At 36.2% G+C, this 12836-nt stretch overlaps 1 protein-coding gene across 2 annotated transcripts in view; it reads left to right on the top strand.

Moving 5' to 3' along the window:
• Positions 1-12836, top strand: part of LOC135682426 (uncharacterized) — a 31222-nt gene that overhangs the window by 3383 nt on the left and 15003 nt on the right. Inside the window, exons 5-21 of one of the 2 annotated variants that reach the window (XM_065197310.2) lie at positions 218-321; positions 869-963; positions 2041-2131; positions 2598-2696; positions 3280-3375; positions 4076-4129; positions 4750-4834; positions 5396-5445; positions 5896-6006; positions 7013-7301; positions 7892-7999; positions 8627-8695; positions 9450-9544; positions 9918-10078; positions 10885-10989; positions 11575-11911; positions 12561-12761. In XM_065197310.2, coding sequence (XP_065053382.2) covers positions 218-321; positions 869-963; positions 2041-2131; positions 2598-2696; positions 3280-3375; positions 4076-4129; positions 4750-4834; positions 5396-5445; positions 5896-6006; positions 7013-7301; positions 7892-7999; positions 8627-8695; positions 9450-9544; positions 9918-10078; positions 10885-10989; positions 11575-11911; positions 12561-12761 — 2150 coding nt within the window. The remainder of the gene's footprint in view (positions 1-217; positions 322-868; positions 964-2040; positions 2132-2597; positions 2697-3279; positions 3376-4075; positions 4130-4749; positions 4835-5395; positions 5446-5895; positions 6007-7012; positions 7302-7891; positions 8000-8626; positions 8696-9449; positions 9545-9917; positions 10079-10884; positions 10990-11574; positions 11912-12560; positions 12762-12836) is intronic. The other variant, XM_065197311.2, reaches the window with a different exon arrangement.

The following is a 12836-nucleotide window of genomic DNA, read 5'->3' as shown; positions in this document are numbered from 1 at the left end:
AAAACCTTGGGGGGGGGGGGGGGGTTGGAAGTTGGGCTGATCAGATCGATTGATCCTCACCAATCTGTTTTAGAGGCTTTTTCATAAGACCCAGTATTTTCAAGCATACTTTGCATGAAGTTGATTCACAAATTACAGCAATGAAAAGTTTTTAACAGATAGCTAAACATTCTTTTAATCAAGCAAATTCAATCCTGGTACCCTCATTTTATTACAGATATCTGTACAGTTCTAAGGAAAACTGATGACAAAGGAATTTGTGCAAGAGCTTTGTGGTGTTTGAGTAAACAAAACATGCCAGATGATATCATAAGTAAAGAGGTTTGTCAACATTGCTTACTGTTAAATAGTATTCTTCTTGCTGCCGTTTCTGACTATGTGCATAAAACCAGGGCTGCTAAGAACAAGGCTAGGCCCTTGGTTATATAGATTCATAGCAAATATAGATTATAGTTACTGGTTCCAGGATGAACCATTGCCCTTAAGCACTTGCCAGGATACCCTCTCCTGTCAGTGGTCCTGAATAAGATAAAAAGCTACTTTTTGTCTCAATCATAATCAAAGAAAGCTGCTTTTTCATAGAAAACTAGAATCAAAGATACTGACAATCAAAGAAAACTACAACTGTCACAGCGAGTGTCACAACCTTAACCCTCCTCCATAGCACTGCCCTTGGTAGTAAAAGTATTTGAAAAAGACACATTGAAGTAATTTTTGGTTGAGAAATTTCATTTTTGTCAAAATTTCCATGTAAATTATGATTTAAATCATGCATGTGACTTGTCTCTTACACTCAATTAATTGCTCACAAGAAAACTTGAGCGCAAAAGGCCTCTAATTGATGCAAGAATTTATTTTTTCCTTATAGCTTTCTAATCTGCTGCCAGTCATCAATTCATGTCTAGTTGGAAAGAACTTTGACTCTTCTACGGTTGAGCTAGAGGCAATCAATGTATTCCAAAGGTATGAAGAAGATTTTACATGTTTGTAAATGTATGGAATCAGTGTTTTGGGGCAGGGGCGGATCCAGAGCAAATTTCTAAGGAGGGCAGCTGGTAGTGCGGCACTGAAAAATCTTGATGAGTGTACGCTGTATATAACAACTTCAGACCCTAACTACTGACAGAAGGCTCTTTATTCACTTTGCAAGGACATTTTCACAGTAATTGTTGTATACTTTGAGGTAATCCTTGAAGCAAATTAACCTATAAGTCTTAAAAAGGGATGCACAATTTACAAAAAGGGCCGCCAGACTTACTTCAACTCGGCAAGAGAGGGGCAACTGCCCCTAGTTGCCCCCCTAAATCTGCCACTGTTTGGGGGGGGGGTGTTTTTAGAAGGAGTTATGGATTGAAACTATGAGTTTCAACTAACAAGTTTAATCTAACAAAGGACTAGCCAAGAGGTAGAGTGCAAGGGGATATAGGGAGATAATTACCTCCCTCCCATTTTTGACATGATCAACATAATTTGTCTGAAAATTGATTGAATACATTAGGTTTGGGTAGGTTGTATTTTCCTAAGGTTTGCCTTAGAAGAAATATACACTTGGTTTAAAGCACTGAAAGAAGGGGAAAAGGGTATGGTCCCATTGGTCACGCCCATTACCCTGCACTTTGCAGCTGCAGTAGTTGTTGATCTCTTTTTATCACGAAAACTAATGACAAGTTCCACTTAATTTTCCTATTAATCTAAAAGAAAGCTTCATCATGGTCTGATATTTCATCATATAAAAGATTTACCTTGAGACTCTGGGAACTACCACTTGATAATGAAATTCATAATAACTACCACGACAAAAAAAAGACATAAAAGATTTACCTGATATCTATTATGCAATATCGACAACTGGTCTGTCTGTTAAATAAATATATTCCCTTAGATACAATTTGTGCTCAATTTTTCAGTTTTATGATAAACTTCTTCTTTTGATAAAGGCTACAAATTCTTCAGTATGTCCAGGCCCTGATTCAGCTGTCAGTTCCCAAATGCCAAGATCAGCAATGGAAAGTCTCAAATCCATCTCATCTTACTTTGTAGGTTGCTTAAACACTGTCCTGTCCAAATGATTGAAAATGGAGAAGTTTGGTTCAAGATGGTCTATCCATTTGTGATTAGCAGAAACACAAAGGTTTGTATCACGATATATGATATAAAGGCAACTTAAACCGAGATGCCAGAAGGGGGACTAAAAAGGTTTTCACAGTTAGGTTTTCCAGTATTATGTTAAAAAATCCACCACTCTTGGGGATGAATAGGATAAATATTATCTTCCCTTTAAATTTCTGCATTTTCATACGGGAAGCCACTAGGGGGCTCTCTTGTATATTTAAGATAGGGATAATCAGGTTGGGTTATGAAATTTTGCCCCAAAAAAGTAGTTTTAACCTAGATTCTAAACCCAAAATGAACTCCCTGCATCAGTATCTTCAGTTTACAGGGGTACCTCCCTTGGTTGGAGCCACAGTGCCTTTGGAGCAAAACAACAACTATTATTCCTTGTTTCAAAAGGGGAAAGTTGATTTTAGCACGTGTTTAGGCTGTGGCTCATGGGAGTGTTTTTAACTGGATTTCTTTATTTTTATTCAAATTCACAGATTGCAGAAAGATCCCTGGTATTTCTTGAAAAGAATCTGGTCATGTTTAAACAGCACCATGAGAAATTATCGACAACACTAATTAGTGACTTACAGGAGGTATGTAACAGGGTTCATAAACAATTTATTATATTGCTCATGTTATTTTCCTTGAATACTTGCCAAAGTTTTGCTGGATTAAGCCAAAAAAGTTCTTATATGATATAGTACATTGCATGAACAGCAAAGTCTCAGTTTTCTGGGAGGGATTCAGAAAAAAAACTGGAAAACTAATAAATTGTAGCATTGGGTACACGGTATCATATTAGATTCTAACCAGGTTTAGGTTCATTATATTTTAAATTCCACAACATACATTTCCACAAAATACTAAATAAAAATACAGCAACATCAAATATCAAACAATCATTATAACATTAAGATATGGAACACAAATTATCTTTGGGATATGTAGGTATGGGGATTATTTAAAGGAGAAACCATTTCTGCTACCGTTTATTATTCTTGAGACAGCACATCAAATCTGCATCTTAATTTGGATGCCCAACTACTTTTTATCTTCAATCTGTAAGAGTTTCGTAACACAATGATGTATATTTATATTTTATTAATTTTGTTGGTTTGGAAAATTAAGAAGAGGGTCTTTTATATAATCGTGCTGTTTACATCTCTTTTTGTTCAGCAGGGTCTTGTCGAGAGGTTGAGGGCAATTTTTGACTCTAAAAGAGAGCTCTTTGTGTTGAGAGTTTGGTCTTGTTTTGTCACGATTCTGGACAAGGTGAGCTTATTTGTTTACGTTTGGCTGGAACGAATCTTTCACAGATAAAATTCTTGAAAACCTCAAAAGTGAAAAGACCACAATTTGTAAAAAGAAATCAACCAGGTGTACCATTATCATATTGTTTCATATTTCATACCAAAGAAATCAGCCATTTCCATATTGTCTCGTTTCTCTGGTTATCAGGATTTCTTATCTTTCCACAATCTTTCCACGTTTGTTACCCAAATGAAAGCTGGAGACAGCAGTTCTTGGCAGGATCAGTTTTGCATTTCGTCTAATTCTTTTTTTCTTGTGATGTAATCCTATGATTTTCAAACTGCCTCTACATAGCCAAAAGTGAGTCATGGGCGTTCCCTTCGGGTAAAAATTGCGTTCCTTGTTAGTAAACGGGCGTTTTCTGGTGCTAACAGGGGCGTGGTCTAAAATCTTTTGTTTTTTCCCCACCCCAGAGCGCAGTGGCTGGCGCCGCCATTGGCTGGAGTTAACTGATTTTACTATAAACATAAACGACGAAAATCAGGATCAAGAAATAGGCCAAATGTTGTTTTTTCAAATAAAACAATCTTGAAGTTTCTTAGCAAATGCTTTCGTAATAGCATTTATTGATAGTCTGCTATACCATGTCATAGAGAAACTCAAATTGATTTTTCTTTATTTATAAACGAATTTTTATGGTGACAAATTTTATTCGATTTAGAACATGCATCAAGGGACCCGTGTTTCAAACAGCCTTTTGAAAGTCGAGGAAATGGTAAGATATTATCATTTAATATAAATTACTTTGTTGAAATGAACATTTCTAAAAATTCCAACAAGTTTTATCTGACAACTTTTCACTAAAGGATAAACGGGCCATAGGACCATAAAATCCCAGAATGTGGTGATAAAACATTGTTTGCAATAATTTAAACTCTTTGGATGAAAAGGTTTGTATTAGGAAAACATTGTGACTAAAAGTTGTTGGAATTATGATGATGCGATGTTTTAGTTACCCCCATCATAGAAACAATGGACAGCCTTTTGATTATTGTGTTATTGCTATCACCAACACCTCATTGTTTTACCATATAGTACGTTTTTGTCTTCCTTGTGAAAAGTTGTTCTGTTGTTGTGATCACCGTTTTTTGGTAGAGAAAGTTTTCGTTCTTGCTTTCCATTCTTTATTAGAGCCTTTGGTATGAAGAATTCTAACAAAAGTTACGAGAGACTGAATACGGTGGTTGGTTTCTCTTGAAATTAAATCGCGTGACAAGTACCTTAAAGCACTTTTAACTGCTAAGCCACCCCTTCGCTTCCCTCGCCTTGTTTTCTACTATGTTTCGACCCGTTTTATAAATGTTTTCCTCAAACCATCTCTAATATTTGCTTTAGGCGTTCAAGGCCCGTTCAACAGATGTCCTAATCGCTGCCTACAAAGCATGGCAATTTCTTATAGATAATTTCGCTACATCGGAAGGTGAGTTCTTTGGATAATTCGTGTTGATTGTATGTTTGAAAATCTCTTGAAAGGCTTATTGTCTCTTGAGATTTTTTGATAATCAATTTCTATGAATCCGATGAAAAAATAGGTTGCTGAAGAATATCCCGAGTATCATTTTCTAATTGCCTGTCACATTTTGATGTCGATTTCTACTAACTGGGCGTAATTTCTTTTGATTTTCTACTAATCGATCGCCTTTAGATGTCAATTTCTAATAACCGGTCGCCTTTTTATGTCAATTTTTGTCTAATCGATCGCCTTTTTGACCTTGTTTTTTAAGGGTATGAACTACTGATATATCCATACCGTATTCTTGATTAATTTTCATTAGATTAATCCACAGAACTCATGTAATCATATTCTGATAAGATGAATTATTTTTGCATCTTTTGTTACAACATTGATCAGCTTTGCAGATAAATTTCGTAACTATCCTTTTTTAAATTAGGCTGAATTCATTCACTGGTAGAATTGATGTATTAATTTCTTACCAAGTTTTTAAATAAATGTTAAAAGAAAAATTTGCATACTTTCCAGATGCGATCTGCTCTCAGAAGAGACTTAAGCTTCTTTTGATGCCTCTTGTTGTAAGTTATCTTGCATATTTTGATGTTTATATCTTGCGAAGATTTTCATGTCCTACCCGTTGCTTCATGATTATGAAACACTAGATTCTATGTCGCATTTTAATCAATTCTCTGTTTTTGGGAAGGAGCAATTTTTCTGTGAAGTTTCGTAGCAACACGAATGAAGTTTCCCAATTTTGCTATTTTCAATTTACGATTATTTTTATGCCAATACCAAGTTTTTTTGCAAATAAGAGGAACTGTTGCAAAATAATAGTTGGGTAATATTTTCTGAATTGCTCTTTAAATCTAAAGCTTTTTTTCAACTTTCCCCTGTTGAACTCATATCTCAAGATCTTACCATGCCTGTTTTTAAAGACACTAGAATCCATGTACGTACCCGACATCTCCTTAAAACGAATATCTCTCTACAATGAACATCTCTCTACAATTTTTAAAACATTTTTCTAGAATGCTACTTCAAGCTCGCAAAGAAATGCGAACGTGGAACAAGCAAGATTTGACTGTTGGCTGCATTTAATCCGAACCCTAAAGCACAAAATCAACACTATTTTTAGTCAGGTATTCTTTAAAAATATTATCACTTTACGATAGTAAGGCTTTTGCAACTGAAGATTTGATAAACGCAAAGCCATTCAAAGCAAATCGTGCAAAACTATAGAAATAGAGTCCTAAAGTGTGACGTCACTAAAAACTTATTTGAATTTTAACCACATAACATAAAAAAACACCACGAAATACTTTCAAATATGCAAAATTGGCCAAATATGTCTAAAATCGGTTGAGATGTAGCCAATGAAAAATTTGAAGTTTGCTAACGAATCACTGTTATTTTCGCTCTGTTCATAAAGTGATGAACAGAGACCAAAATACAGAGGTTTGATGGGGAGAGAACCAATAGACATGTGGCCATATCTTAGCCAGTTCGTAACACATTTGACTGATTTTGCATAATTAGAAGTATTTTATGATGCTTTTTTAGGTTATGGGATCCAAATTAAAAATTTCTGAAAATAGATTTTTGTTACGTCATCACTTTAGAACTTTATTCCGTGTTTCTATGTATTAAATTTTTACTTTAAAGTTCGTGCTTGATGGTATTTATTGTTATATTTAATGCTTGCACCCAAGAGGTATTTTCCAACAAATATACTGCAATTGTTGGAATTCACCATGTTCTTTTTTCTCAATGATTTCTCAAGCGGCTACCATGCAAATCCCTTCGGTTTGGATCTTGTCAAAATGATCCTAATCCCTTTTTCGAATAAATTTGCTGAAACAAGCTTCTATTTCTACGCAAAAAAACCTTCTCATAAAGTGCTGCTTTTGAGACAGAACTCTTATAATTTCAAATGCATTTTTTTTAATCAATTTCTTTTAATGACAGACTACTCCTTCTCTAAAATGAAATAACTGCCTAAAGCAGGTTGCCCCTTCGAATTACTCATTACAAATATTGATCCAATTTCTGTGTAAGACATTTAGCGTATATTACTCAAAATTAACCTATTTTTCAATTATTATATATTTTCAACAACTTTCACTAAATATGTCACTTTGCACACAGGTCATTAATCCATTTTTGGAATTTCTCTTCTCCGTGCGTACATCCACGGCTGCCTCAGTCGACCTTAATCTCCAGAAAACCCCTACAAAAGCGAATGGTGATGAGGTCCTCAAGGTGGAGACACCTATTACGCCGGCCGCGCGGAAGTTCGATATAGCGCGGCAAAAATCGTCACCGCGCAACAAAAATCTACACTTCGATTCTGGCCAGTTGAAGAAATCCGGTGCTGAAATTTTGTACCATTTGATCAAATCTGAGGATTCTGATGATGATCCATTTGAGACCAGCGGTTAGTTCTGCTTTAAGCTGATATATTTTCGTTTAGATCATTATCAAGGGCCTGTGTTTTGAGTGCAGGAGCTGCGAATGTCACCAGGAAATGTTCCACCGGGGGTGGGGGGGGGGGGGTATTGTTGACCAAGCTTTTCACAAGCAATTGATGTTTGGTCCTGCAGACCCAATATGATTTTAGTTCATAGCTGATAGATTATCTTCGGGTCTTTACTGAAGAATAAGCTCGAGTTTGTGCTGTCTGAGAGGGTGGCTACCTCTAAAAAAGGAAATTTCAGTTGTGGCCAAAGGCGTGGCACTTAGAAGACACTAAAATCATAGCCCTGTCCCCTAATGTTTTTGGACAGCACTTCTTCTCGTAATCATGTTACCACGTTGGGCTTTAAAACTCTTTTCTTTGAACTCATTGATTTTATCGACTAGTTTTTATTCCAATTTCTTCCCATCAGTTAAAAATCAAAATTCCAGTTATTTCTTTTTAATCTCACCTTCATACCTAAGAATATGTGTAAAAGTTCATCACAGCTTGTTTCTAAACTTGCCTTAATTTTCAGCTGCTGTTTTTAAGTCTTTTTGTCTTTTATCCAGTGAGCATAGAATTCGAGCCAGTATCCCTGGATATTATCAAGAAGAACGCTGTTATTTTCACGATTGCCCTTCAAGATTTGACATCAAACTGTGGCGAAGTGATTGATCGTGAGTCAAAAATTCTAATTCATTATTTTAAAATTATTTCGCCTTGTGATTTTCTTGACACCTCGTGATTCCTATGCCTTAAAAATTACAGAGAGCTTGCGACTCTCTTCACTCTAAGTGGAAGTTTGATTGTGACATAACACGATCCTTGAATCTGTGCCACGTCACGCTAGTCACTGAGCCATCTTCGCCGATCTCACTTTATTTCGTTTACCTAATCCTACCGCCTAGCTTTTTATCAAGATCACCATCTATTTCTGTTTGGTACTTAATGTCAACATAACTTCGACAAACATCTAGGTTTAAGGGATCAGCTAAAAATATAAAACAATCTTTTGGTGGTACAAAACTTGTAAATGGCTTTGAAAAAAGCAAACATTTAGTAAACTACAGCTTTTCGTCGCTTTTTTCAAAGCCATTTAAAAATATAAAATTTTATTTCCTTTTCTACAATTAATGATTTGTTCATCATGCTTTGTTTTAAAATAGAGCCAATATCACTTTGGATCACCTTGAAATTAGAACGTATTTTAATAAGGTCTTCATTTCGCATTTCTGTCACACATTTGCCTGCAGACAGTTCATCTTTTATTTACAAATATTGATAATTTGTCTCTCTTTGTACAGCCCGACTGCTCACAGCGCTTTGGGGGCGATTACTGTGCCAATTTGAAAGGATTTTCGACACAGCTGAAGGTTTGTAGTTTAACCTACATTCCATATGCAAAAATATAGGCTTATGTAAAAAATCTGAGGGATTCACTTGTGTTGAATGTTTCAGAGTAGTTGTAGTTGTATATGATTATTTAGACTGGATAATGTAATATATCAGGCCGAGAACAGACACACTAGAGTCCAACTTGAATCACTATCACAAAACGAGGCTATAACAATAGGACTCAAAACTAGAACTAATGCATCACAGATAACACTTTGCAATTTAAAAAATTGGTATAAATAGAGGGATTCGCTTATGTTGTTTGAGAGACGAGTTTATGCTCGACATTGTCATTATCCTGTTTTGGATCTGCATACGAAAGGAAATCCAGTTTTACAGATTTTATATTTACCTCAAAGGTGTTCAAAATGTTTTCTCAATGCCAATTTGATTCTTACAATCTTCCCTCGAATAATGATAAAAAAACTTCCTGCGAATCCTGCAAAGTCTGCATAATCAATTTATAAATATCATAAAAGGATACCAAAATACCCTGAACAGTAAATCTTTCCCTTTGTTAGTCTTTTTATATCATTATTTGCTCTAGATTTGAATGTCGTTGATAATTTCTTTGTAAATTGGAACTCCCATTAGTACAACTGGTTGGTGCATGGAGCCCATAAACTGTAATTTTCGCTCATGCTTTTCCTAAAGTTTAAAAATTTTATGTTTGATTGTCACTGTAATTTTGTTTTTTCGTCTTTTTGAATGATTATTTTGATCACCCCATAGATGACAAAGAAAGCATCACCGTGATCGCGGGTGGACTGTTCTTGTCTCTACAAACCATGGTTGATTCTATCAAAATCCCATCAAAAACGGTTGTGGTAAGGCGTCCTTCATTCCTTTTCTAGTCTCTGTGTGCCAATTAATTGCATTGCAATGGTGTGCTGTTTCACAGATCTGGGTGCTTATGTTTGCCTATTTATGAATCCTGCAGTGACATCAAATACATTTCAAAGTTGAAGGGGTGCAAGAAGAAAAGGGGAACGATGTCTCACAACAATCGCCACTTTTCCAAACGTTTTGTACAAGGGAAATCTAAGAAAAGGGGTTCTCTTCTCCTGAAAAATGTTAGGTGCACGTGCTCATGGTGCCCCTTCCTGGTTTTCATGTCACTTATGCCATGTCACTCCTATTGCTACTAGGAATTTACATTCAGTTATAAATTAAGTTCTTTTCATTTTCTCGTATTTTTAGAATATTTTGACGTTATGTCATGAAGAACTCCATGAAACGATGTCCCAACACAAAGATCTGCTGAAAACCGAGCTGAACACCCAAGGAAGTTTCTCCATTCACTTGTTGCAACTCATTCTTCAGACATTGAAGTCTAGAAATGACATCTCCACATCAAATGGGTGAGTCACAGTCAACTTCAGTCATCAAATGACACTCAGTAATAACTTCCTGTTTCTAGCTTTGCATTGCAAGTTCTCCAAGACTTTGTTTTCGTCCCTTTGTGTATTTCTCTACGAACGATATCCAATGTAAATACCAAATCGCGATTTTGATAAAAAAGGAGACAAATCTGGCCAATGCAACGGAAATTTTGTTTCCGTTTTAATATTTACAACCAAGCCCAGTAATCCTTAAGTACAAAGAATTTAGGTCTTTCCATATCTCAGATGGTTTATGATTTTGCTGGATTTATTGTATGATCTTCATCTTAATTTTGTAATCCAAATTTAAAAATTATAGAAGTGAATTTTTGTAATTTTATCACTTAACCAGTCTGTTAGGCTACAATGAAATCGAATATTCCTAACTTGTTTATAACAATAGCAGTTATGCAAAAAGAGGTAATGATTTGTTCTTTAATTGACATTTCCCTTCTTTTCTATGTAAGTGATCCGTTGTTGTGCTCAGGGATTTGAATATAGTGTTGAATCCTGTCAAATTGGGTTTAAAGAGGTTTAAAGAAATGGCTTAACTTGTCTGAGGTGTGATTTTTGACTTGCAAAAGGTTGGAAAATTCAAAAGGAATTGCAAACCAGTCTGACCTAGTAAAAGTTATCCGGGGAACGACTTAACAGGATTCAGCTATAGAAATATTTTTCCTTCGGTGAATTTGTCATATGGGTGAAAATTGTACGCACTTGTACGCCATTCTTCAATGTTATTGCTACACAGGATTTCCCAACTTGTCTTTGTGTTTTTCCTCCAGTTTTCTTGGCCTGTTCAAAGAGCTATTGGCGAGCGTGATGGAGGCGGTGACTGGTCAACTACCGGCGGTTCAACAGATCATCAAATCAACGCACGCCGTAGCACCGTGAGTTTTATTATTTTCAGTTTGTTGCGGCTAATATAATTTGTTTCGTCACAGCCATTGAATTATTTTAGCGATTAACAACAATAGTAATAACCTTAATGTTTTTGTAATAAGGTTTTGATATGTTATCTCGTATTAAACTTTCCTGCCACAGACAACCAATTAAAACTACCCTTTACTATAGTAATGCAGATGCTAATCCTGGCATTTTTCTCAAGGAGGGGAGAGCTGGGGAGAAAGGGGGAGAGAAGTGGAGAGAGAGGGATATAGGGAGAGAATAAGAAGGGAGAGGTCTGTTTCAGTTACCCTTACACTAAACATTTCTGAAACGTCTTTCGATTTCAGCAAAGCTAATAGAAGTCCAGGTTTGTTTTTAGAATAGAAAATCAGCCTTTTCCAGATAAAAACTTTGAGAAATGTTAGATTCTTTTTAATGAAAAAGAAAACCATTTTCAAGACTGACAAAGAACGAACTGTTACCCGCCGTATACATTTCTGCGAGCCCAGTCTCATCTAGGTTCAACGCGTCCTGCCATTCTTTCGACTTAAGTTTATCATTCATTTTGTAATTTATTCAATTTTCAGCTTTGTTGAAGACAAAGGTTTCCTTTGGCGCATTTGGGATGCAATCACCACGCACCTTACTGAATTTATCAAAAGAACAAACGAGGTTAATCAAGGAGGTAGCCTCGACCACGATTTTAGCGCCATTTTAGATACGCTTCTCTTCCCTGTGAAAGAGCTTCTAAAGGCTGATATGCCTATGGGTGTCTCCAAAGATCTGAACTCTCGCTGGTCTGCACTTTTCAAATCATTGGTGAGGGAATCCTCGTTGATAGCAACTACAGAACGGAATCAAGCAATCGAAGATTTTTGCCGTTTGCTGCATGAAGCAATAGAAAGCCAAGGCTTGGGTCTTGAGGTGAGATGTTGCCATCGTCATCATTGAAATCCTATTGGTTAAAATTGTTTTCATTAAAGTAATAATCATCATAACCTTTGTCTTCAGCATTCTCCGGCAGCACATCGACAACGATAGCAGCATTATCATCCTTGAAAACAACAACAACGTTATCATCAACATCGATTTAGTAGAATAGACACTTTTTTCCGTTTTTCTCTGTTTGTGTGTGCTAGGAATTGAAACCCCTGGAGAAAGAGCTAAATTCCAGCCTTAGCAGAAAATTCCCCGAACGAAGTAAGTAGAAAATCTGGCAAACACGCCCCTGTAGATTAAACAAACTACAGAATGATTTCCTGCGGTCATTTTCTTGCATTCGCCTAAAACATTTAACTGTTCTGTAGGGATGCATGGGTCCTGTTAATGATGCCACAGCAAACCACAGGCGAGTTCCGCCATTGCTTGCAGCCTCCGTCTTTTTTCACTTAGTCCTCGGTTTCAAAGATGTATGACGTCATGTACGTTAGATGACTATGATCTAGTGCCGACCCATCATCATCATCAACAACAACAACAACAACAACAAGCTCATCTTTTTCATCTTTCATTATAAAATTATAATAACCATTTTCTTGATTGTCATTTTGAGTTTTCTTTACAATTTCTTAAGGTCGTGGATGAGATTGGAAAGTTAATCCAGCTTTTGACCGTTGTGATTGAAAGCCTTGAGCCTCCAGGCAACCAGCAAAGAAATCAATTGAAAATGACGCCACGAAGCATGCATCGAAGACTGGGAAATCCACTTGGCAATGTCAAATCACTGGTCAATGTTTTAAAGGCGATCTACAGGGCATTCCATTCTGCAAAGGATGTGAGTTAATTTTTGCTTTTGGTCGCTTACTGAAATGTCATTGGCTGATTTTTTGACGGACAGTTTGGGAAGTCA

Source organism: Rhopilema esculentum, chromosome 16, assembly GCF_057945365.1.
Source record: "Rhopilema esculentum isolate cy_ngs chromosome 16, ASM5794536v1, whole genome shotgun sequence".
In the NCBI taxonomy this organism is placed as follows: domain Eukaryota; kingdom Metazoa; phylum Cnidaria; class Scyphozoa; order Rhizostomeae; family Rhizostomatidae; genus Rhopilema; species Rhopilema esculentum.
Note: the sequence above shows the minus strand (reverse complement) of the source record. Positions and strands in the feature narration are given on the sequence as shown.